At 36.9% G+C, this 27,481-nt stretch overlaps 1 protein-coding gene across 1 annotated transcript; it reads left to right on the top strand.

Moving 5' to 3' along the window:
• Positions 1 to 690: 690 nt before the first annotated feature.
• Positions 691 to 24,046, top strand: PLEKHF2 (pleckstrin homology domain containing, family F (with FYVE domain) member 2). The gene is made up of 2 exons (XM_012643584.1): positions 691 to 883; positions 22,514 to 24,046. The coding sequence occupies exon 2, from the start codon at positions 22,528 to 22,530 to the stop codon at positions 23,275 to 23,277; it is 750 nt and encodes a 249-aa protein (XP_012499038.1). The 5' UTR covers positions 691 to 883; positions 22,514 to 22,527; the 3' UTR covers positions 23,278 to 24,046.
• Positions 24,047 to 27,481: the final 3,435 nt, after the last annotated feature.

Here is a 27,481-nt window from a genome sequence, read left to right as displayed (position 1 = left end):
ATGTGAAGTAGGTAGATGAAGTTTTGTGGCATCAGAGAAAAGTTTTGGGAAGACCAGAGTTCTAAGGCATGCACTTAAAAGAAATGGCTGCGTGGAGCATGTGGAGTACATGTGTGGTAGCCGCAGCTCCCTCCGTTTCAAGAGGTAGGGGTTTTAGAGAAAGCAGAGGGTGTGCCGGGCAGGATCGCCGAACTAAATCAGAGCAGCAAACAAATGTCTACACATTTGGCATTTAAATCCAAAGCCTTTCTTTCTCGTTCTTCAATTCCCTGGGGAGGCCTGTCAGGGGAAGGGGGAAGTGGGGAGGGGTTAGGTCTTCTTTCCATTCTTCCAGTCTTCCTAAGAACTTTGTAGACAGTTGAGCAGTCCTTTCCCAAGGCTCGTGCGAGTCAGGTAAAGCGCCCCACGCGCACCCAAACGCGTTCCGAGCGCCAGTCCCTGCACCGCAGCGGAGGAACGAGCCCCACCCGCAGGCTGTCTGGTTGGGTGTGGCCTCCGCGCAAGGCCCCGCCCCCCGAATGCGCCGCGCGCGGCGGGAGGGGCGGGGCGAGGGAACGGGCGAGAAAGGGCGGGGAGTGAGCGGGCTGGGTGTGCTCGTGCCCGCGCGCTCGCGTCTGGCGTGTGGGCGGGGGCGCGCCCGTGCACGCGCAGGGGAGAGGCCAGCACAGGCGGCCGTTGTAGGGTTCGACTGGAGGGGCGGAGGAGTCACCTGCGAGCGGCTGCTCTGGCAGCCGGCCCGCCGCGTCTGGATCGCGCTGGCTGCGCGGGGCCGCGGACCGCACACACCCTGGGAGGCTCGGGCGGGGGAGCAGGCAGAGTCAGTGCCCGGCGTCCGCAACTAGGAGGAATCGGACCTTCGCCGCTGGCGTCCGCGCCCGTCTGGGTATGTGAAGCCCGGGTTGGTGGCCGGCCGGCTCCTGGCGTGCTGGGAGGGGAGAAGCGAAACTTTCCGGGCGCTTCCTCCCGCGGTCCCGGGGCCGTCGCGGCGCCGGGAGGTGTTGTCGTCGCGGGCGGCGGCGGCCGACGCCATGTTGGGGTCTGTGAGAAATGGGGCGCTCCCGGGTCGGTCCCCTCGCTCTGGGCCGGCCCGCGGGCGGGTCGCCGCTGCGGTCCCGCAGGGCCCGCCCCAGGACAGCGCCGCCGGGAGAGTGTAGGGACCGCCCGGGAGGGTCCGGCCCGCGCGTCCGCGGGAGGGAGCCCCGAGGTCGGGCGAGAAGTCGCGGGGCTAGAGGACTGGCCACGACGCCAGTGGCGTGTCCGGGCCCCAACATGTTTCTGTCGGAAAAGTTTGCAGGGTGTGCGCATCAGGGACGTTGTAACTTGAACAGCGTATTTTTATGTGACTTGGGGGGGTGAAATGGCACCGCAGAATTTGCTATGATAGAAGCGATGGTTTATTTATCTGGAGTATTTTAGTTTTATGGTCCTTTGCCTAATTTATTTTTCTTTTAAAAAATGTTATTAAAGGCTGAGAACTCGCTGCTCATGTTACTCGAATAGCCTGTGTACTCTTAGCACATTACAGCAATAACTTGTGTGAATGTGCAATGAAAATGAGTGGTATGAAGGTTACTGATACCTAAGCCCTTCTCCATAATTCATAGACTCACAAAGTACGTTGAGTTGATAAATGCCTTCTTTGTCGTGTTTTAGTACACTGCTGAAGAGGCTCATTAAGGAAAGATTGAAACACAAACATAGACGGAGAGACTTAAAGGCATGTGTTGTTCTTTTAAGAATAAGGTGAAGTGATCTTGACATTTCCAAGTTTCTTTCCTCCCTTTGGCTTCTTAAAGTTGCATGCCTACCAATGTTTTGAGCATTTACCTGTTTTTTTGTACTCCCGTAGCTCCTGGGGTCCTCAGATTAATTCAGTATTAATGAGGGCTTCTAATTTTTAATCTCTTTGGGTCCTGACAGCAAGGGAGGTGAATAGTGTTAACTATTTATTTGGAAACCACATGTAATCGCTTCAAAAAAACAAAAACAAAAGTGGTACACTGACTACCGCATAGAAAGAACAGATTCAGCTTGAATTACCCCAGTAAATGAATATAAATTATTTTTTAATAAAGACATCTTAGCTTTAAAATTCTGTTAAATAAACTGAAAAGGCTCTTAACCACAAATACAATTATCCCTAAAACATCTTGGAGACTTTTTGTTTTTACTCTTTAGATTTGATTACCAATTTCCTCAGTTCTAAAAAATTCTTTTAGTTTTGCTTCATTGTGAAGTAAATGTCATTATACATATTTATTTTTATTTAGAGTTATTATTTAGAATTTTATTTAGAAATAAGGTGACTTAAGTCTCTTCACAAATCTAGCAGCCAAGCTACTATTTAACTGAGGTCTTGTGATTCTGAAGCCTTCTCATTTTCCTATAGCATAACTTTTTAGGATACATAACTCAGTCCTGTGGAGCAATCTCTGTCCATCTTGTTTGCTCTTATCGCTGCTCTTTCTGATTTGAATTTAGTTTGTCAGTATAAATACTTGTTTCCTAGAGAGCTGGTTTACAAATGTTCTTGTAATGAAATTTTTCCTCTTAAAAATACTCTTAAGTCTATACTCTTTGAAGCCTTTTCTGCTCTGTTCTCTTACTCCACTCCTTTTCTCTCCCTAGGAAACCATTCATTTCTCCCATGATATTCCCATAAATATTGTATAGATCTGTTAAGGCACCTCCTTGACAGCAGGCAACACATCGGATCTGATTTGCCTCTCCATCTCTAGCATGCCAAGAACATAGCAGATGCTCAGGAAAGGTTTGCATGGATGAATGCACATGTGTTTGTTTTTTGTAAATATGCTTCATGAATTTCTTATTAAATTGTAATTTCCTTGGGGATAGTAGTGAAATCTCTGTAGTCTTTTTTCCCAGTACGTTGCCACGAACTCTATTAAATCCACGGATTGGTTGATTGTATTTTTTTTTTTTTTTTTGAGAATTTATCTTGGTAACTCAATGAATTTTGGCTTGGGGGTACAGAACTTGAATATTTATGAAATTTCCAAGTAGATGGTGGATTAATAATTACTGATGAATGGAAGAGAAACTGTGGATCAACAAAAGGATTTTATCATAATTTTAAGTGAGATTGATTTATTTGCACTTGATGGAAATAAATTAATACCTGAACATTTTGAAGGTTGTGTTTATACATTTAAACTCTTTGGTAGAGCAAATCTCATTATTGCTCTATCAATTACTGTTTTGTCAGAATTGTATTGTCTTAGAATTTTGTTTTAGAATGCCCTGCTTAATAGAAAGTATGTAAAATTGCTTTTCTATTGATAAGTTTATCTTTGATGAACCGGTTTTGTACATGAGTTGTCTGGTTAATAGCAATGTGTGTGTTGGTTTAACTGAATAAAAAATACTTAATAGGTATGCTTTCACAGTGCTAATCTAAGTTGCAAAACCTCTCTAGGTTAAAGTGGTGTGTAATTCTGTAATGACTGTAGAATTTGGGGTTAATTTCCTGCCCTCACCCAAGATAACTTTCTCCCTGGTCAATCTATAAACCACAAACTAGTGTGGTCAATTTCGGGAGATCCTGGGAAGAGAATAGAAGACATTCAAATAGTGCGTGAGCGTACTGGAAAGAAAGCCAGTTGCATGTAAAGTGGACTGGAACAAATTAAACAAACCATGAGTTCTGGCTCTGTTTCTTGCTAGCCTGTGACTCTTTAACAAGTCCCTTCACTTCTCCAAGCTTCACTGGACTCATTTGTGAAGATGAACATAGAAATATTTGCCTCATAGTGTTGTTGGGAAGATTCACTAAGATGTTTGTGGAAATGCCTGGCACGTGACAGTATTATTTTAATAAATGAACAGAGTGGCAGCAAATTATGTAGAATCATAGAATTTAAAAATTTTAAGAGAAGCAGCCTTTAGAAATACCTAGTTCATGGCTGGGCGAGGTGGCTCACGCCTGTAATCTTAGCACTCTGAGAGGCCGAGGCGGGTGGGTCGCTCAAGGTCAGGCGTTCAAGACCAGCCTGAACAAGAGCGAGACCCCGTCTCTACTAAAAATATAAAGAAATGATCTGGACAACTAAAAATATATAGAAAAAATTAGCCGGGCATGGTGGCGCATACCTGTAGTCCCAGCTACTCAGGAGGCTGAGGTAGGAGGATTGCTTGAGCCCAGGAGTTTGAGGTTGCTGTGAGCTAGGCTGACGCCACGGCACTCTAGCCTGGGCAGCAGAGCCAGACTCTGTCTCAAAAAAAAAAAAAAAAGAAAAAAAGAAATGCCTAGTTCAGTTCTCAACCTTAGCTGCGCATTAGAATCTCCTGAGGAGTTTCTTAAAAATATTGGTGCCTGAAATCCACCCCAGAACACATAAATCAGAATTACTGGATTTGGGTACAGGACATAGGTGGGTTTGCCTTTTTTTTTAAGTACCCATGATTTAAATATGTAATCAGGTGGAGAGCCTTTGATTTAATTCAATCTCCCATCTCCTTTTTATTCTCTTCATTTTGTGGTTGAATAAAATGCAGAGAGGTTAAGTGCTAGCCACATTCCCATCAGTCAGGCTAGAAAGGATTTATTTACAGCTGAGGAAAGTGAAGCGCATAGAGGTTAAGTAACAGTTACATTCATTTCTGACCAGAAAGGCCACATTTGGAACTACAGTTCACTAACTCCAGTGACCTTCACCTCTACTCTGCATTAACAGCCTGTATGTATGACTGTGTTATTTAACCTTGCCATCATTCAGAACCACTCTACCTCAAGTCTTAAACCCTTAGGCCAGATGGTGATTGCAAGGGCCTATTTTCTATTTCTCTTTTCTGTCATACATGGTGAAGCAGCTTTTTGTCCTTATTGTCACCTTCAGTCACTCTCAGGCCATTAGTCTTCTTCCTTTCCAACTTTGAGCTCTGTAGTTCATATTCTAACCGTGAACTCACTAGTGCTACATAATCCCTCTTCTTCACCTTTGCTGAGTATAACTGGTCAATTCTCAACTTGTAAATAATATGGTTCACTATCTGTACTTTTGTCCCTCTCCCACATCCCCCTAAAAAAGTCATTCTGTGGTGATTGTTACATATTTGTTTTCCACCTGCCTATGTATTAGTGGCCTTCTAATCCTTTTCTCATCAAATGAATTGATTCATTTTTCTCTCTCCCCTTCCCTCTCCCTTCTGCTCTTCCCCCCTCCCCCAGTCTTGCTCTGTCGCCCTGGGTAGAGTGCAGTGGTGTCCTCATAGCTCACTGCTCAAGCTATACCGCCTCAGCCTCCTGAGTAGCTGGGACTACAGGTGTGTACCACTACGCCCGGCTAATTTTTCCATTTTTAGTAGAGACAGGGTCTTGCTCTTGCTTAGGCTGGTCACCACGCCCAGCTTGATTCATTTTGTTTATTGCTTTTTCACCCTATTCAGGTTGCTAATCCCAGTCTTGAAACACTTGACTCTTAGCAGATGACCTTGCTTCCTTCTGAAATGATTAAGATTTTTTGATGTGAAATTTCTATTTTCTTCTTTGCATCAACTTCTTCATCTTTTTTTTTCTTCCCATTTTCACAAGTGGAACTATCTTTAATTCTTTATACTTGTTTCATTTAAATAACGGGGAAAAATTGAAAAGATTTTTATGTTCTTCATATTTTTATTAATTGTATATATAACTGGTTTGCTTTTTACACTTATATTTTTCTACGCATTCTTTGCATTTTGTTCCTAAATTAAAAACTTATCTTATGTGTTCATTATAAAATAATTAGTATCAAAATATTATCACTAGTACTTAGAGATAACCAGTACTAACTTTTTGGTGTATGTCTTTCCACTTTTAAAAAACAAATAGGTTTTACTATATGTGCTGTTTAGAAACCTTTATTTTATAAAATGCCTTATTTGACAATTTTCCACATTAAATATTGATTTATGTTCTCTAAAAAAGCTGCCTAAAAATCCATGGATGTACCATAATTTCTTTAATCAGTCTCTTATTGAATACTTACGTTGTTTCCAGCTTTTCAGTATTATAGACAGAGCTACCATGAACTTCATGAAAACAACTTTGTACACTCTTCTAATTATTTTTTATATAACTGGAAATAGAATTGTTGTGTAAACTTTCTAAAGTGTTTATATTGCCAAAATGGCATTTAGAAATGTTGTTCCAGTGTATACTGTCAAGGATATGAGTGCCCATTTTCTCCACATCTTAAAGGGGTGACTAATATATTTAATTTTTATTTCTTTGATTAGGACCAAGAGTAATTTTTTTTTAATTTTAATTTTAATTAAAAAAAATTTTTATGATTGATACACATGACTGTCAGGCACAAAAAAAAAAAAAAGAAAGAATAGAAAAAAAAATTTTTTTAGTGACAAGGTCTTGCTGTGTCACCCAGGCTGAAGTGTAGTGGTGTGATCACAGGTCACTGCAACCTCGAACTCCTGGGCTCAAGCAATACTGTTGCCTCAGCTTCCCAAGTAGCTGGGGCTGCAGGCACATACCACCATGCCTAGCTAATTTTTAAATTTTTTGTACAAACGAGATCTTGCTATGTTGCCCAGGCTGGTCTGGAACTCCTGGCCTCAAGCCATCCTGCCTCAGCCTCCCACAGTTCTGGGATTACAGGCATGAGCCACAGAACCTGGCCAACATTTTAATTTACCGGTCATTTTCATTTGTTTTTTAGAAATTGCCATTGTACCTTACCACTTTTCCTTTGGGATATTTTCCTTCTTATGAATTTGCAGGAGCCCTTTATATATTAAGAATGTTTACCCTTTGCCACATTTTACAAATATTTTTCTTAAATACATTTCCCCTTAATGATGAAGTTTAAACACTTTAGGTATTAAAATGTTTTCTTTTATGATACTTGGCTTTTTTGGTGATATATTTAACTTTCCCTCTATGGCTAGAAATTTAGGTTTTGTTTTTCATTATTAGAGTTAATGCCAGAGGGAAAACTTTATATGCAGCACTCCCTCCTTTCCCTCCCTCAATTTATTTCTCTGGGGTAAATTTCTGCAGGTAAAACTTCCAGGGTTAAAGGTCAGTGCATTCTAAAATTTTTTATTACACATTACCATTAGTCCTCACTTTTTTTTTCCACGTGGCCTACTGCTCAACGTGACCTTTTGGCAGGCTGTGTAGTCTCTGAGAGTTGTGAAACATGTGAGAGCATGTTGAAAGGTGCTTTGTGCTCTTTTGTCTCCCATTCTTCCTTTCATTTTCCTCCTGCTTTCTAAACTAGGTGTTCTCCAGAGTTTAGTCCTCTGTCTTCTTTTCTCTTCCACGTATCAAACCAGCGTTTTAGGTGGATGACTGCCAAATGTCTCTCCGTCCTGGAGCTCCCTGCTCATCCTGGCATCTCTGTCTGTCAGATGTGTGTCTTGTGGATACGCTGAAGGACTTCAAGATAAATATGCCCCACACTGATTTCTTCTCCCTCTTGAAACAAAGCTAATATCTGCCCAGTGGTTTATGCTTAAGCCTTTGAAGTCATCTTACACTCACTTTTGATCCACATATTCAGTTATTTCCTAAATCTTATCTGCTGTACTTCAGTAATTTTGTTTTTATTTCATCCTCCCTTTTCATTTTTTCTGTCAATTATTGTGGTTCAGGCTTTTGTTAACATTTAATTTGGAGATTATTGTAATACTCTTCTGACTGGTTTCTTTGCCTTCAGCCTTGCTGTTTCATATTCTCTCCAGTCCATCCTGTGTATTGCTTCTGTGTACTGATTAATATTTTCCTGTTTAAAAACCTTTGTCCTCCCATTGCCAGTATAATGAAGTTAAACTCTTCACTCTGATGCTTACTTTCTTTTGCAGTTTGTCTCCTCCCTATCTTATCAGACTTCTATCACTATACCTTTTTCCTGGCATACTTCGCCCAGCCTGGGCTCAATTATTTTCTCTTTGGGGAATAGATTTGTGTACCCTCATCTACTCCCCAGCACCAAAAAGTTTGAGCTACTACGTTTGCTGTAAGGCCCAGCTTGAATTTCTAGTTCTTTTAGACTAATTCCTAGAGACTCCACCTGGTTAAAATTATTATACATCCTAACTCAACTCTTTGGCCCTGGGACCTTCATCACTCTTTTCCCTCCCGTTTTAAAAATGGTTTTGGTTTGTTTCTCCTCTGCTGTTTTGTGCTTCAAGTGTACAGATTTGAGTTAATTATATTCATCAGTTCATAGCATATTATGGGGGTACTAAACTCCTTTATTGTTTTGCTTTTTCTTTCTTTGTCAGTTATTCCCATCATCCTCGTTCCTGTAGAAACACACCTGAATTATATATACTTGTCTATATAAACTTGAGAATATAGCTGTCTTTCTTGTCCACAGAGATTTTTAGTTTTGTGTGTCTTCTGTCTTTTAATATTGCTTTGCACAGAACAAGTGGTCAATAAATGTTTGGCTACTTTGAACTCATTGAAAGTTATTAATGGTTGTATTACTTAGACTGAAAACCTAGGAATTAATTTTTGCTTTACTCTTCCATATCCAATTAGACTTTGCAATCTTGAATCTGACCTATCCTTTCTGTTCCTATTGCAAGCTTCATAGTCTTCCGAGGTCAAACGGGATCGGGCGCGTTCAGGGCGGTGTGGCTGTAGACTAAGCTTCATATTCTTTATCAACTTTCCTCTCTGCTTTTGCAACAACTTTTCAACTGAATCCTGCTTTCAATCTCTCCTTTCTCAGTTTCTTTCATTGTTTCCACAGTTATTTTAGAAAGATCCAGATCAAATCAGGCCACTCCTTCCGAAAGTTTCAGAAAGTCTCAGGAATCAACAAGATCTCTTGTCTTATTTTTTTTTTTCCTGCCCTCTAAATAACTCCTTACAGCCTCTGCTGCAGGTGTATCATGTGACTTTAAAATACGTTTTTACTTGTAGAGCCTTATCATTTTTTGCCTTTTGAAATTCCACTTATTATTCACAGCCTGTTTCAAGTGTTCATATGCTATATTCTCTGTGCCATGCTCTCTTTCCTTTTTTGCTTCCTTACTACTTTGTTACTATAGTACTTATCTCCTTGTGCTTTGTATTAAACCTTGTGGTATGTATCTTATTTCCCAGTGTCTGGTTTATTTTTTTTCCCACCAAGCATAAAACTTTGAATGTAGTGAGCAGATTATCACTGTTTTGAATGATACTAATTCAGGGATGTGACGGGATAACCAGTTCTACAGTAGTGTTTTAGTTAAGCTTTACTAGTTTTAGTTTTCAAATATTATACGATGCTTTCTTCACAGCTTTAAGCATTATACAGCTGCCCTGTACAAGTACTTTTTGAAATGATGCAGTATTTTTATGTGAATTTTGTGATGATGAAAATATGCACACATCATCATTTTTTATTTGCTCACTAAACAGCTGTGCTTTTTGGAGAGAGAAAAAATCATTTATATATTTTATCATGGGATTAAGATTTTTTTAAAAAACAGGATCTATCATGCTCAGTACTTAGAATTCATAATTAGATACTGTAGTTAAATGGACTACAACATTCGCTTATAAATTTAAAATCTGTGGGTCTAGTGAAACAGTTGATATATAGGGTGTGGTTCCTGTTTTCTGTGAAAATTAATTTAGATGTTAAAAATGAAGTCTTTGATTTTCATAAAACTCCGGAATTAGAAGCTGCTGCCTCTTTTTTTTTTTTTTTTTCAGTAGAGACCAGTGGAAAGAATGCTGCCACTTATAACTACTGATCATATTCAGCTCAGTGCACATCGATGGCATGTATATGCAAGCATTTTTATAGGTGTATTGGGAATACAAAGTTGTAGAAAATAATATTCTTGCTTTTATTTTTTTAAATTATTATTTTTTGAAGGGGTGGGGGTTGTGAGGAGGGGTGCTCAGTTGCCTTGTTTTGTTTTTGCTGAGATAGAAGTCTCACTCACCACCCTAGGTAGAGTGCAGCCCTAGGTAGAGTGCAGTGGCGCCATTGCCGCTGCAACCGCCCACTCCTAGGCTCTAAGCCATCCTTCTGCCTCAGCCTCCTGGATAGCTGGGACTACAGGTGTGTGCTACAACACCTGGCTGTTTTTTTTTTTCCTTTTGGTAGTGACAGGGTCTCACTCTTGCTCAGACTAGTCTCCTAGTCTCCTGAGCTCAAGCAATCCTTGAGCCTTGGCCTCCCAGAGTGCTAGGATTACAGGCATGAGGCACCACTCCAGGCCTATTCTTGTTTTTAGGAATCTCCAAGTCTATTGGGATTAAGCAGGTACATAAATTTTTATGAAAGAGCATATAAGTGCTGTAAAGTGCTACAAATAAAATGGTATGAGGATTTAAAGATGAAACCATGTCTGGCTGTGAAGCTGTTGAATTGAGTGCATCTTGAAGGACTGGTGCAATTTCAGAAGAGAAGAGCAAAGGAGGGAATACATGTTGAGCCTTAGAGGTAGGAAGAAAGCCCAGAGCATATTCTGGTACTAGCTAGTAGTCTGGTTTGACTATAACAAAAAGATCATAGAGAAAGAGGTAAAACTGGAAAGATAGACTGTAATGGGCTAAGACTTGACCGTGAAGGGCTTTGAATACCAGGTTAAGGATTTTAGATTTAATTCTGTTGGCCAGGAAATCTGGTTTTTGAATAGAGAGTTATGGATTATAGCTGCAGTTAAGGAATATTAATCTTGCCTTGTATAGGATGATTTAAATGCCGACTTATTTAGAACTTGAGGTCCATATTCTTACCCTCTCTGCTACCTCTCTAAAGACCTTTTTTAACCTCCAGTGTGGTGGTTCTGGTTTTCCAAATTTATTTTCTAAATTCCTGAACTGTGAATTAGTTGTTTTTGTATACTATGATGAGTTTCTCTATCAAATCTAACTTATTTGAAACTGCCTTTACTGATAACTCTAAATCAGTCATAGCTTTATTTTTTACTTCCTTTCAGTATTTGTAGAATCATTTTGAGTATATTTTATGCTTATTATCATGTGTTTACGTTTTTACCTCTTATTTTGTCACTGGCTTTTTCCAAATACATAATAAAGATCCGTGAGTGAGATATTTCTGGAATATTTATTTCTGAAGGTAGCAAGATGTAATACAAAGAACATGCATTTAAACAAACAAAATCTTGTGAGACCATAGGAAAATTGCTTAACTAGTGAGTTCATGACTCAATTTACTTCATAAAAAATAGATGTAATTATTATTAATACTTAACAAAATTGAGATTATTAAGTAAAAGAGTAAAATGTGGATGTGCCTAGCAACATGTGTAGGTGCTGACTAAACGTTAGTTTTTTTCTTTTTTCATTTCTGATTGAGACTGTAGAATAAGTCTACTTCTTAGGAATAGGCATATTTGGTACCTAGAAGAGGTTTTTTGGTTTTTTTTGAGGCAGAGTCTCGCTACGTTGCCCGGGGTGGAGTGCCCATGGTGTCAGCCTAGCTCACAGCAACCTTGAACTCCTGGGCTCAAGCAATCCTTCTGCCTCAGCCTCCCGAGTAGCTGGGACTACAGGCATGTGCCACCATGCCCAGCTAGTTTTTTCTATATATATTTTTAGTTGTCCAGCTAATTTCTTTCTATTTTTTTAGTAGAGACGGGATCTCGCTCTTGCTCAGGCTGGTCTCGAACTGCTGAGCTCAAATGATCCACCCGCCTTGGCCTCCCAGAGTGCTAGGATTATAGGCGTGAGCCACCGTGCCCGGCCTCTAGGAGAGATTTTTAAAAATAACTATGGCTTCTCTCTAAATGTGATTCAAAATTTTGAAGTTTCAGTTCTCAATCCAGTTTTAATAAGTTTAAAGGTAAAATACAAAAGTTTGTTCCTTTTTTTTAACCTAAGAAATGAACTTATTCCCTTTATCAGTAATAAGTTCTATAATACATATTGTGTAATTGGTTTGCCACATTGGCAGAAGTCTTAGAGGAAAGGGGCAGAAAAAACATAGACTGTTTTTGTTGATGGAATAAGTAGAATTTACTAAAATTCCAAATTTAATTTGCTAAATTTTCAAGTATTTCTTTTTTGCTTTATCATCCTGGTATTTTATTGAGACTCTTAACCTAGAATTCCCTGATTATTATTCTGGTTACTAAACTGTAGGACTTGGAAGTAAGAACTGTCTCGTCCCTTGCAAATGGTAGGCACTCAGAATATTTGTTCATTTGACTTAGATGCATTAAGAGAGGGAGTAGTTTGCTCTGATATTATATACATTTGTCCAGGGGGATATACCTCTGGGAGTTTGTTGCTGTTTGTTTTTACCTCATCTTTCTCCACTCTCTTTTTGGTCTGTGCCTTTCCTTTTATGTTTTCTGTAAAGTCCCAATTCATTAGTAACACACATTTAAAAATCTTGATTGATATTAAGACAGTCATAGTTTGATTAAAAATTAATTTGTAGGCAAATAAGGTTTACAGTAAACCAGAAAATATGGCCCATTGACTATCAAAGACTCATTTATTTATTTATTTATTTTTTAAAAACTCATTATTTTAAGTACAGAAAGGGCTTTATAAATTATTCAAATTTTCTTCTTCCTCTTCTTCTTCCTCCTTTTCTTCTTTTCCTCTTCTTCTTCCTCCTTTTCTTCTTTCTCCTTCTTCCTTCTTCCTCTTTTTAAAGCAGTGAAGTAATCTGTGTGAAATCACTTACTTAGCATTTGAGCCAAGATTAGAATCCTGGTCTTTTGGTTCATAGTTCATCAGTTTTCCACGGTAATGCATGGTTGAATGCTGAAGCTCACTGATACCAGATATCACGGATATGTGTAAGGAATAAATTAGGTGAGTTTTCATTTTAAACTCACCTGTAAGGATAAGATAAGAAGTATTGATTTTCAGTAGGAAGAACTGGGACATAGTAGTCTATGACAGTTGGGCTCCCTTCTCAATTGTAAATAGGATTCTATGTCTTTTTTAAAGTTTTTGTCTCTCCTAGTATTATGTTTTTGACAGGTGGTAGACACCACACTGAAGAATATTACTTTAGGAACAAGATGTTACCAAAAGACTAGGTTGGAGCTTAGACAATTTAAATGGAGTTCTTGTCTGCAGTTGTGAAGGAGATAACTTGAAACCTTTGTTTATTTTTTAAAATCGGTGTATAAAACCTGGCTTTAATAAGAGATGTGCTTCTGCTGTAGTTCTTACATTTTAACTATGTATCAGGGCTGCCAGATACTATTTTCCAGAAAAGAAGACAAAGTCAAAGAAAATCAGTTGGAAAACTGTTGGAATTAATAGAATTCTGTGAAGTAGCTGAATGCGAAAAGGAACAGAAATATCAAGTTTTCCTATCAACAGTATTAATTAATTAGAAAACAATGTGGAAAAGAGATTAGATTCAAAGTGACAACAAAAAGTGTACAATACGTGGGAGCCTACTTAAGAAATGTAACTGCCTTGTGGGAAGAACTGTACAAAATTACTAAGCCGTAAAAGATTTGAAACTTTGGGAAGAGATACTATCAACCTGGCTAGGAATGCTCAAAGCTATAAAGATGTTAATTTATTCTAAAATAATTTATGCATATGTGAGTTCCATCAACATTTTAATAGGTTTTTTGTTTATTCTTTTGTTTATTGTAATTAAAAAATGGTACTAAACCTTAGCTGCGCATTAGGATTACCTGTTGTGGGTGCTTTAAAAATATTCCAGTGCACAAGCCATATCCTACATATGCTAGAGCAATAAAATCAGAATATCTGGGGGATTTGGGTATTGGTATTTCTTAACATTTGATATTTATCATCAGAGTTCATTGGTCTCAATTTTGGTTTTTGAGTTTCTTTTGTGAGTAGTTCTAATTATTGTAGTGATTTATTTTGTAATTTGTATAATTTCTTACAGATCTTCCAAAGAACAGAAAGCAAATTTACTTATTAAAAAAACGAGAACAAATCTTATTCTAGCTTGCAGTTACCATATGTTTTCATTAGGCACATGTAAATCTAAGATATATTTTGGGATCTTAGTGATCTTGCTTTTCCTATATTTGGAAGCATTTTGCTCTTTCATTTTCCTAGGACATATTTAATCATTGCTCATTTATTTTCTCCAATTATGCCAAAAAGGAGAAAACGGAAGAGTGAAGAAATTGCCAAGAAGGATGATGCAGTGGTGAAGTATATCATCACTGTTGCATCATCTTTTAAGATATGAAAGCAATTCAGAGATATCCTTTTTAGTCTTTCTATTTGTTTTAAACTTGCATTTAACATATTTGAGAATTCAAATTTTTAAAATTTTTTATTGTCTTTAATAGCAAAGAGAAAAAATAGCCAAGGAAGACGTTTCAGAACTATTAGACAAATCGGAAGATAAATGTAAAGAAACAACACTTAAACTAACAATGTTAGTCAATTTGATTGTTTAAATCTCAGACTATGAGCCTTCAGATCATGATTGCCTAGATGAGTTTTTTCAAACTCAGGAATTCATGAGCCTCGAGTGGCGGCCCATGCCTGTAATCCCAGCACTTTGGGATGCCAAGGTGGGAGGATCTCTTGAGGTCAGGAGTTTGAGACCAGCCTAGGCAACAAAGCGAAGGCACCCTATCTCTACAAAAAATAAGAAAAATTAGCTGGACACAGTGGTATACTCCTGCAGTCCCAAGTACTCGGGAGGCTGAGGCAAGAGCCTAGGAGTTCGAGGCTTCAGTGAGCTATCATGGCGCCACTGCTCTCCAGCCTGAGCAACAGAGTGAGACCCCATCTCTTAAAAAAGAGAACTAATGAACGAATGATATTCCTAAGGACAAAAATGAAAATGGAAATATTATTAAATATTATAGGTTCGTGCAGCATAGCTCATGAGCGGTTGGTTGCATTCAAAGGATGTTGCCTATGTTGGATATATATGCCTTTAATATCAGAGAAAGATAGAATAGAAACAATTGCTATGTTCAAATTTTTAAAAGCTTTCTCTTAAAGTTTTTTTTAAAAAACTATCCCTTTATTTGTATTTCTGCAAATTAATCATAAAATGACTTAAAATATTAAGAATAAATAAAAAGGATGTTTTAGACCCAGATAGTCAATTGGGATGAATGTTTTTTTCTGATACATTGAAGGTTAAAGCTGTCTTGTGGTTGCAATGTGAAGCTAAGGTTGAGAACCGCTAAGTAGACTTTATCTGGACAAATAAGCAGGGAGATTAGGTAAAATGTTTTTGAGAAAGTTAAGTAATGATCTAGAATAGTCCTACCAGATACATGGTACTGGCATAAGAATTATAAAATAGATTAATGGATTAGACCACACAGCCTGGAAGCAAATCTTAGAATTTGTAAAAATTTAATTGATAGCATGTCATAAACCAGTAGATCAGATTACTAATACCATTAATATGAGCTACCACTTGTTGAGTTGCTGAACATTTCATATGCATTATCTCTTGGATCTTCCCCTTGATGTATCTGCTCTTAATTACTCCTCATTTACAAGTAAAGAAATCTGAGGTCACACAGTACTTGGTGATTCTGGAGCAATTAGTTAGTTCTAAAGCACATATTTGACAAGCAAAAAGGAATTTTGGCCTATGCTAGAATAAATTTTAGGTGGATAAAAGCATTAAATGTAGAATTTGTATCATACACTTTAATAAATAGGTGTATCTGAATCTGGATAGGGAAGCTTAGAAGTAATGGAAGAAAATCACAAAGAAAAGATCAGTAAGTTTAACTGTTGAAGAAATAAAGCTGACTTTATGTCAAATACCATAAACAAAACTATAGATTAATATACTAGGAAAAGTAAAGAAATAAATGGATTAATAGTCTTTGTGTATAAAACACTCATATAGATTCATAATCCCTAAATATATGGACTTAAAAATGCAAGTGCTTAATAAGAACATTAGAAAGTGGTTGGCTTCACTAGAAATAAATGGATTAATAGTCTTTGTGTATAAAACACTCATATAGATTTATAATCCCTAAATATATGGACTTAAAAATGCAAGTGCTTAATAAGAACATTAGAAAGTGGTTGGCTTCACTAGGTAACTATTGAATAAAACATTTAATTAAATTAAAACTACTGTTCTTTCCTGTCTTAGGACCTTTATTCATAGTATTGTTTCCTTTGTGGGGCTGACTCCTTATCCTTTAAGACCCAGTTTATAATACCACTTCAGTGAGGTCTTTTTGAACTACTCAGTCTAAATGAGTTTCCCTCTGTATCTTGGCACTCTGCTTATTTCCTTCATTTCTCTTCACCTTTTGGAATTACCTATTTGTTTACTTACTTATGGTCTGTCTCCTCTGTTAGACTTTAACCTCTGAGAGGAAAAGAATAATGCCTAGCATCTAGAAAGTACTCAATAAGTAATTGTTGAGGCCAAGTAATCCTAGCACTCTGGGAGGCTGAGGTGGGAGGATTGCTTGAGGCCAGGAGTTCAACACCAGACTGAGCTAAAGACCTTGTCTTTAGAAAAAATAGACAAATTAGCCAGGTGTGGTGGTATGTACCTGTAGTCCCAGCTACTCAAAAGGCTGAGGCAGGAGAATTGCTTGAGCCCAGGAGACTGAAGTTGCAGTGAGCTAGGCTGATGCCACGGCACTCTAGCCAGAGCAGCAGAGCAAGACTCTTGTCTCAAAAAAAAAAAAAGTAATCATTGAATGATTAAACAATAAATGAAAACGAATGAAATAAATAAGATGCTGTTTTTTAATCTGTCATATTTGCTGAAATCTTTAAAGAAAAATATCATATGTAGGACAAGATGGGATGGGTATTGTCATTGTGCTGCTTGGTTAATTGGTGTTACCTTCCAGAATGGAAATTTTCTAAAAAGTAGCAAGAGTTTTTCAACATTTGTACCTTTTGACCCAGTAATTTTACTTCTTGAGATTTGTCCTAAAGAAGTCATTTCTGTGAGAGGATGGGAAAGTTTTTTTCCTAGCTCTTCCTATATTCACTGGTATTCCTTCCTAAGAAAGTAGACAGTAATCAAATTGGGCCACTTTTATAGCTCTCTTCTGCTTCTTTTGGTACCTCTCAATGAGTAAAATATGCAAAGGACTCAATCCTTGGCTAGGCCGTGTAATCTTGTACTCTGGTCCTCTTGCAGAAGTCTTTGAGAGTTCTTACTGCTTGGGGCACCTCAGTGTGCCCTCTGTAAATTTGGATTTGGGCTTTGGGAAAAGGGAGAGGCCCTGCTTAGGCCTTGAACCAAAGGGTAGTGCCCTAATCAAGTTTACCAAACAACATTACTTTAGGGTACCTAGCTGTAACCCAAGTAAAAGTGGTATTAATACTTTGATTCCCCTTTTGATAACCTCTCCTCCCTCTCCTCTCTCCCCTCCTCTCCCCTCTCCTCTCCTCTCTCCTCCTCTCTCCTCCTCTCTTCTCCTCTCTCCTCTTCTCTCGATACCTGCTATTTCCTTTCGACCATCTCTTTCTTCTCTTGTGTATATGTTTGTGTGTAGGGCAGAATTTGTCTGCTCCTCAGTTTTTTAATTCAGTGCTTCCCATCTTTTTCATGTCAGACACATACAGAAAATATTTCAGGACAAACAAGGGTAATGGAAGGAGCTGCTTAAGGTCAAGGGACTTAGGTTCTGTGTGTCCGTTGTTTTTCAGATTTAGGTCACAACCTATTAGTGAAATCAATCAAGTGAGCTGGCACTATCATTAGAATAAATGAATATAATAGAATGCATCATTTGGTGAAAGAATTGCATGAGTGTATGTTTGTAACCTTGCAGAATGAAATGTATTTATGTGGGTCATTGTCAAACTTTGAAAGCTATTTGCTTTGCTCTAGCCAAATACTAATTAATAATGCCCCAAGCCTCTCTTAAGTTGCATCATTCTTAAACAGGTGGAAAGATTTATGAACAAAGATTTAGACTTAATATATTACAAAATTTGAAGAATTGAAACATTATCAGACCAGCTGGGTAAATGATGACATATTCTTTTAGGTGATTTGCTCAAGATAGTATTCCCTTATCTATCTTCAGTGTTTTTAGGGTTTGCAGTGAAGGTCCAGAGGTTAATAATAGCTTTCATAGAGTTCTTGTAGAGTCAGTGGAGTTGTAAAGAACAATTAGTATACTATAATATACTGGTAACATCAGAGAGAAATCAAATTTGAGCCCTGTTCTGCTGTGACAGCCTTGGCCAAGTTATTTAACCCCGTTTTGTCTGTTTACTCATCCATAAAATGGAGCTAATAGTGCATATTTCATAAGGTTGCTAGGAGTAGGAAATACAATAATAAAGTGCAAAGTGCTCAGCACATCGCTTGGACTCCCTGTAAGTAGAGATAATTCCAGGCTAAGTTTTGCTTCTAACATTGTTGAATCTGTTGCTTTCTGCTTTAGTTTCTTCTTCAGCTCACATTTCAGCTAATATTATTAGATGCTTCTTTGGGCGATAATAAAAACTTCTCCAGTTGCTTTATTAGGAGTTTAAGACAGTTAAAATCAGAAGATAATAAATGCAAAAAGCACTGTACAAATTTATGGTGGTATTATTAATAATTCCAGTGGTAACAACAATAGGAAACCTGTTTGCATTGTGTATGAGCTGATTAATAGCTATGTCCAAATGGGTAGAATCAGTTGGTCATTCAGATGGGGATAGATACTTTTCATTCCTTAAAAGTGCCAACTTATTTTCCTGCCTTAGGGTCTTTGCAGTTATTTTTTTTTTTTTTGCCTGGAATATTCTCCCCTGTTCCCACCCGTTATGTCTGCCTGTCTAGTAAATTTTTAACAGCTGAAATGACACTACTTCAGAAAGGCCTTCCCTGACCATCTAGTTAGCTCATCTTTTAAAAATCACTTTTAAAAAATCATAGCATTAATTACTACTTGCTTCTTGATTTTGTTTTCTATTTCTCCTTCCCCACTAGAACGTAAACCTTGAAGAGCAGGAACCTTGCCTGTATTGTTTCTTATTTTTCCTGCACCTAGATCCTAAGTGCCTGACAAATACATGTTGAATGTTTGAATATAATTTAAAGTATGAAAAAATTATCTGTAATCATACTTTCTTGAAATAAATTACTATTGTGGATAGTATGGCATATAGTTTTCTGATTTTATTTTCTGTGTGTGCTTACATATTTACAAATGTCTATGGTAATGCTTTTATAGTATTACGTTGGTACACAAGTAATTGTGGTTTCAGACTGTGAATTTTAAATCATTATAACTAGACTCAAACACATCTTTATTAATCAACATAGGAACCATTTACAGTCAACACCACATTTTTGCCAATGAGAAATGAATTTGTTTAATCCTGTAGCATAAATATCCGTGCTTTGGGATTCGACAGGCTCTTGGATAGCATTTTCTGCATCCTGCTGGTTGTGGAAGCATGTTCCTTGGAAAAAGTTGTCGAGATGCTTACAGAAGTGGTAGTTGGTTGGCTAGAAGTCAGGTGAATATGACGGATGAGACAAAACTTCATAGCCCAATTCTTTCAACTTTGAAAGTATTGGTTGTGCGATATGCGATCAGGCGTTGTTGTGGAGAATTGGGCCCTTTCTGTTGACCAGTGCTGCCTGCAGGTGTTGCAGTTTTTGGTGCATCTCCTCGATTTGCTGAGCATACTTCTCAGATGTAATGGTTTCACCAGGATTCAGAAAGCTGTAGTGGATCAGACTGGCAGCAGACCACCAAACAGTGACCACGACGTTTTTTTGATGCAAGTTTGGCTTTGGGAAGTGCTTTGGAGCTTCTTCTCAGTCCAGCCTCTGAGCTGGTCATAGCTGGTTGTTGTATACAATCCACTTTTAGTTGCATGTCACAATCCAGTAGAGAAATGTTTTGTTGTTGTTGCGTACAAGAAGAGAAGACGACACTTCAAAATGATGACTTTTTTGAGTTTTGGTCAACTCATGAGGCACCCACTTATTGAGCTTTTTCACCTTTCCAATTTGCTTTAAATGCCAAAGGACTGTAGAATGGTCGAGGACAACAACGTTGAGAAGTTGACTTCTTTGGCAGCTTCTCCTGTAGTTGTAAGAGGATCATCTCTGAATTGGTCATTGTCAACTTCTCATGGCTGGCCACTGCACTCCTCATCTTCAAGGCTATCATCTCCTTTGCAAAACTTCTTTAACCACCACTGCACTGTACATTCGTTAGCAGTTCCTGGGCCAGATGCATTGTTGATGTTGCGAGTTTGTCTCTGCTGCTTTATGACCTGTTTTCAACTCGAATAAGAAAATCACTCGAATTTGCTTTTTGTCTAACATCATTTCCATAGTCTAAAATAAATATAAAATAAACAGCAAGTAACAAGTCATTAGCAAAAAACATAAAGTGAGAAATGTGCATTAAAATGATTTATAACATAACCACATTTATTTAAGAATGTATTCCAGTATCAAATGGCAAATTTCAACAATGCTAAAACTGCAATTACTTATGGCACTAACCTAATATATTTCATTGAGTCTAAAGATAAATGTTTCTTAGTATATAAAGTCTCTGAAATTGGAATATGTTATAATCAAGGGTATGTCGTGGTTTAATTGGCAGCACTTTTTTCTTTATGAGTTGCACATAAAATAAGAATGTCTTAATCTATAGCATCTTAGATTTGATGAAATATGGTATGTATTTGAAACAAAAATGGGATCATGACGTTCAGCTCTTTTCCTCACCTGAGCATTCTTCCATATTGCTTTTTCTAGATCTATCTTATTCTCAAGAATTATGATTAAGAATGCGTCATAACTTGGTCATCCAATTCCTCTTGATAGACATTTGGGGCTTTCCCAATTTTTTTCCTGTGCTGTGTTAATTGTCCTTGTATGTATCTTTATGCATGTGAGTGAAATTTCTGTGCTTAGATACCTAGATTGGTGGGTACACATACTTCTGTAGTGTACAAGGGCACCTATTTCCCTACATCTTTGTGAGTACTTCATCTTAGTAAATTTTTAAATTTTTCTTAATCTAAGTGAAAAATATCTTAGTGTTTTAATGTTGCTTAATTATAAAAAAAAGTTGGACCTCTTTTCATGTTTATAAGCTGTTTTTATTTCCTCTTCTGTGATGTACTTGTGCATAGGATAGTAGACTTTTAATTAGCTGGCAGATTAGTCGTAATTACAAAGAGAAACCTTCACAGTTTAGAATTGTGCATCATCATATTAATTCTTCAATACAATGTTCTGGCCTGCCAGAGCCTACCCTTGTGGAGGACAAGAGGGCTTTATATTGTAAGGCCACAAGATTGGGAGAGAGACAGAATTCAGGAATAACCAAAATTGTATGGTATCTCTTCTATAATGGAGACCAAGAAGGGTTATAGTATCATTAGTTTGTGAGCTAAATGCTGGAACTTAGATTATGCTGTTAGTCTTTAAATTTTAAATATTCTTCTCAAACCTTGTTCTTCTTTAACATGACTTGGTTGTAGTGTAGTAGTTTTAGTTTAGTAGGTTTGAAATAAGACACAACTCTGGGACTTGAATGAAGTCAATATTAGATCCAGAGATTAAATCTATGAATGTTTAGATTTGATTAATATGGGTTTTTTGCACATAGTTAAAATGTTCTTGTTAACATTTTTTAATACCTTTGCTATGTCAGACTGTCACTTTCAAAGATATCGGGTATTCTCTGCTTTTCAGGCTACACAGCGATCTGTGGAAGAGACATTTCAGTACTTTGGTAAAAGTGAAGCTAGAATATACATGTAATATGGATAGCACAGAGGAAGGTTTTATGTAGTGTAGGAATTTAAAGGAAGGCTTCCCAAAGGAGATATGATAACCTAAACTGAGTCTTGAAGGATAAATAAGAGTTAACTGGAGTAGTAAGTAGTAAAGGAAACAATAACAAAATGGACTACAAGTAGTAGGGTATTCTTAGAATACATTTGAGGTGAAAAGTGACTTATGGTGAGGCTGGGAAGATAAGAAAGAACCAGGTAATGAAGGGCCTTGAATACCATGCTAAAGACACCCTGTATTTTATAGGTTAAGTGGGATCATTTTGAGCAATGGTAGGGTCAAATTAGCACTTTAGAGATCACTGTCTAAAGATTGATTTAGGGGGCAAGACTGAAGGCAAGGAAACATGCTGGGAACCAGTTCCAGTAATCCAGGGGAGAGAATTAAGGCATTGGCTCAGTGGTAACAGCTTGCTGGGAAAATGGTAGTCATTTTTTTTTGTTTGTTTATATAATATTTGGTCCTTGGTTGTTCAGAATCCCATTGAGATTAAATTTCACAGAATTGGGTTTATTATTTTGCAGAGATGATGGATATTAATTGCTGAATTGTTCTTCATTATTGATGTCTGTAGGAAGTTGATACTTTTATAAATACCATTATAACTAGTGTGATGCTATATAGGAGATGGTTAGTAATTGTTTTTGATTATAAAAATTAGAAGATGTTAGTCCTTTTGTTGTGCTTAGTGATTATCTTAGAGGGAAAGAATTTTGGAACATTTTGCCTTTGTGTAAAAGCAATGATTTTAGATTAAATTTAGGTAATATAATTTATTAACTTCTGGGAATTTATAATTTACATGTGCTAATTTCTTTCTTTCTTTCTTTTTTAAGGCTATTAGGAAAAGATGGTGGATCGCTTGGCAAACAGTGAAGCAAATACTAGACGTATAAGTATAGTGGAAAACTGTTTTGGAGCAGCTGGTCAACCCTTAACTATACCGGGACGGGTTCTTATTGGAGAAGGAGTATTGACTAAGTTGTGCAGAAAAAAGCCCAAAGCAAGGCAGTTTTTCTTATTTAATGATATTCTTGTATATGGTAATATTGTCATCCAGAAGAAAAAATATAACAAACAACATATTATTCCTCTGGAAAATGTCACTATTGATTCCATTAAAGATGAGGGAGACTTAAGGAATGGATGGCTTATCAAGACACCAACTAAATCATTTGCAGTTTATGCTGCCACTGCTACTGAGAAATCAGAATGGATGAATCACATAAATAAATGTGTTACTGATTTACTCTCCAAAAGTGGGAAGACACCCAGTAATGAACACGCTGCTGTCTGGGTTCCTGACTCTGAGGCAACTGTATGTATGCGTTGTCAGAAAGCAAAATTCACACCTGTTAATCGTCGTCACCATTGCCGCAAGTGTGGTTTTGTTGTCTGTGGGCCCTGCTCTGAAAAGAGATTTCTTCTTCCCAGCCAGTCCTCTAAGCCTGTGCGGATTTGTGACTTCTGCTATGACCTTCTTTCTACTGGGGACATGGCCACATGCCAGCCTACTAGATCAGACTCTTACAGTCAGTCATTAAAGTCTCCTTTAAATGATGTATCTGATGATGATGATGATGATGATAGCAGTGACTAAGGACACATTTTGAAATATTTAATTAATTGGGTGTGACTATCTGAGAAATCAGCTTTGGGGGAAATGTAAAATTCTGAGCTCTCTCTCAATTTTGCTCTAGCCATGAATTTGCCTGAGAAACTTGTAACCTGTATGTGCCTCAATATATTCTATAGAAAGTAGTTTCCCCTCCCTTTTCACCTTCCTCACACTCTTCTACAGGGATAGATTTTTACAAATATATAAATTTTTTGTTTCTTGTTTATTTCTAGATTGTTTTCTTGGAAGGTTGGGAAAAGATGTTTATTTAACAAATCATGTACTACATTGTTGTTTTCATTTCTGTTATATGGAAAAACTAAAAGTACAGAATGATGAGAAATGGTGTATAAGGTGGTTAATTAATATAGTTATTAGCATTTTTCTAACCAGCCTATCTAATGGTTAAGACACCAGTAACAAAAATACATGATTTGGAAATTCTTTGTTTGGCTTTTTCATATACCCTAGTGGTGCCTTATCATAATAGCACTGTTACATGAAATAAGCCCCTACCTTCTCACTTTTTGGTTTGTTTAAAAAATACACTGGTGCTCTTTGAAGTGATGCGTGTTTATGAATGGATATAATTAGGAAATATTTCTCATCTGATAGCTACAAATAACCAAATTTAGAGGAATATGTATTTTTCCATAAAATAGTTGTGATTATATTTTTATGTTTTATAGGTCTGAAATTATAATTGTCAAATATATATTTTAAATTAATAATAGGTTGTCATTCTTAGGAATTTGGTTTGAAATTTATCAATAATATAGAATTGTCATTTTGCATTAGCTTCTACTTTTAGTAAGACTTATTTTTAGATATAAATTCATCTGCTTTAACATTTCTAGAATGAAAATCTTCCTATAAAACCCTTGAAAATAAACAATCTCTTAAAAAAATCACATGATAGAGCACAGATTTACTTAGGTTTGAAGATTTGGAAGAAATAATATGTAAGTCAAAGTTTGACTAGACTTCATATCTGATTATCTATTTCAGTGTGAAACTATCTTGAATTTACAAATATAGTATTATTATATTTTATAAAGTTTTGTAAAGTCCCAAACAATATTTCTATTTTTGTAAAACAGTTGTATGTATAATCTGTTTCTGAAATAATTTTGCAATCTATGGAAATAGGGTAGCAGTTGATATTTCTAAATTGTGAAATTTAAGTCAGTCTAGATTTGTTTTGAGAAGTGGTAATTTTTCACTCTTTGCTTTTGAGGCGGCCATTAGTTTGAAAGTATATTTATCATATAAAACTTGATGCATTTTGCACTACTCTCTCCATTTCTATGCTGAAAATAATTACAGTCTTTGAAATATGGAAAATCAGCAGTCTGAAGTTTGTTTTAAATTGTGTTTTTTTTTGCCCCCCGCATTTTAAATTCTAAATTAAAAAATATATTTAAATTTGAATATACTGCAAATGTCATGAGAGGTTTGATTCAGTAACTTGTGAAGAGGTTTCTTTGTTATCTTACTGTTTGGTTAAGGCACTAATTTTATTTTACTGTTAAGTTTTGGAAAGCATCTGAGATATACAGATCTCCCTGTAGGAAATGTGAAACAAAAGCACAACAGAACTAGGGGTTTTATTGTTTTGTTTTGTTTTTTGTTTGTTTTTTCAATACCAGACGGGCTTTTGTTTCTAAGCAATATACACATATAATCAATCAACATATCTGAAAAGGACCATGAAACGTGAGAAATGCTAATGAAGACTTGCTGGTACATAGGAAGCTGGCAAATTCAGGAACCAAGGAGAAATGTTCTGAGATAAAATCTGCATTGTCAACCTCTATGTCAATTTCTGTTGACTGTTTTTACAATAAAAAATATTTTACAACTTGATTTCTGTTCTCTGTATATTGTGATTTGAAGATTTTCCTGCCTTTGCTGAGATAATAAAGATACTATGCATATTTTGCCTCATTCCACAGCTGTGAGTGCCTACTGTGTGCTAGGCATTGTTCCAGGCACTAGGGTAGAGCTGTGAACATAAATTCCCTCCTTTTCACGATGTTTATATGCAAGTAGAACCCAAGAAGTGTTTTCTTCCAGAATTTTTTTCTGTAATTGTTAAAGTTCATATAAATCTTGGTTATATAAACCTGAAATGATTTTGGTGCTGATTTTTCATATCATTCCTCTTGAATGAAATTTACTTGTACTACGCAGTATGTTAACCAGATTGGTAACTATTGGTGTAAAGCAAGAAAATTTCTGTAGATGTAAAGGAAAAATATTAAATTGAATATGCCTTAATATGGAAATTCATACTTTTGGGGCAAGTGCATAAAATGGCTATAGTTAATATAAAGTTACCTTTTCTATCCTTAACACCTTGATTCCAAAATTCTTATAAATAGGCTGTATTAAATTGTATCCCTTATTATTCTTGGATGGTCCCAGTACTTGATCTGAAATCTCCTTTCACATGTGCTAATTTTGTTCTCATATACATGTAACTTAAAGCAGTGTAGTAACAATTATTTATCTACATATCCACACGTATTAGATTGCTATACATTTTACAAGGTAAATAAAATTTAATAGTGAAGTATAGGATGAAAACTCATGAAATTGTGTTTATTGGTTGTTTTTTAAAAGTCTTTCCTTAAAGGCTAAATTATTTTAACATTTATTATGCATCTGTTACGTCAGGGTCTATAATATCGGTTTTGGGTGCTTCAGACTTTTTAAAGGTAATTCTGTGAGGGTTATTGTCAATGACTTTCTCTTAAATATCAAATAAAAATAAATATCTTAAAAATTACTTTGTACTTAACATCTACAGTAACTGAATTTTTTACAATCATATACTTCATATATGATTTCAGCATGAGAAAGCAAAAGTTTTTTGTTTTTTTTTTTTTGAGACAGTGTCTTGCTCTGTTGCTCTGGCTACAGTGCAGTGGCATGATCATAGCTCACTGCAGCCTCAACCTCCTGGGCTCAAGCGATCCTCCTGCCTTAGCCTTTTGAATAGCTGGGACTACAGGTGCACACCACCACACCCAGCTAAGTTTTCTGGTTTTTGTAGAGGTGAGTTCTCGCTCTTGCTCAGGCTGGTCTTGAACTCCTGACCTCAAGTGATCCTCCTGCCTCGGCCTCCCAGAGTGCTAGGATTACAAGTGTGAGCCACTGCACCTGACCTAAAAGCAAAGTTTTAATTAACCATATAACTTAACAATATTTCTCTTTGTATGTGTTCACTCTAAATGTAATCATTGGTAAACTCAGAAATTGTTAACAGTAGAATTGCTTGGCTTAATAACTGTCTTAGTTTGTTTTCTGCTGCTATAAAAGAATACCACAGACTGGGTAATTTATAAAGAAAAATTTATTTCTCAGAGTTCTGGAGGCTGAGATGTCCAAGAGCATGATGCCAGCATGCTTTTGAGGGCCTTCTTGATATGTCATAACATGGCAAAAGAGCAAGTGAGCATATGAGACAGAGCATCAGGGTTTGAATTCGCTTTATAACAACACACTCTTGCAGTAACTAACCTGCTCCAGAGATAATGACAGTAATCCATTCATGAGGGCTCTGCTGTTATGGCCCATCACCTCCTATTGGGGCTCACCTTCCAACACTGTCCACATGAACTTTTGGGGGACACATTCAAACCATAGCAAGAACTATCATTTTAATTTACCAAGAACAGAAAGGTAGAGGAGGTTGATTGATAATATTGCTAATACTATCTTGTCCTCATCATCCAAACAAATGTTACATTAAATGATTCACATTATTTAAAATGATTGCTGTAAAGCTTTGATAGTATTATCTAACAGTTTCTCAGTAAAATAGGCAAGAGTAGTACTACTTTAATTAGATTTTGTGTCTGTGTGCTGTCAGTTTGTTTAGAGAAAATATATGCTTTACTATTCTTTAATAGCTTTGTTGAGATATAAGTCACATGCCATATAATTTGCCCATTTAAAGTGTTCAATTCATCTAGTCTTTGACAAAGCAGACAAAAACATACACTGGGGAAAAGAATCCTTATTCAATAAATGGTGCTGGGAAAACTGGATAGCCATGTAGAAGACTGAATCAGGACCCATACCTTTCACCTCTCACTGGGTAACAGACTTAAACCTAAGGAGTGAAACTGTTAGAATTCTAGAGGAAAATGTTGGAAATACTCTTCTAGACATTGGCCTA

Source organism: Propithecus coquereli, unplaced genomic scaffold (genome assembly GCF_000956105.1).
Source record: "Propithecus coquereli isolate 6110/MARCELLA unplaced genomic scaffold, Pcoq_1.0 Scaffold2, whole genome shotgun sequence".
In the NCBI taxonomy this organism is placed as follows: Eukaryota; Metazoa; Chordata; class Mammalia; order Primates; family Indriidae; genus Propithecus; species Propithecus coquereli.
Note: the sequence above shows the minus strand (reverse complement) of the source record. Positions and strands in the feature narration are given on the sequence as shown.

Excerpts from the sequence above, each read along its gene's own strand:
- PLEKHF2 (XM_012643584.1), top strand. The coding sequence starts at position 22,528 with ATGGTGGATCGCTTGGCAAACAGTGAAGCAAATACTAGACGTATAAGT.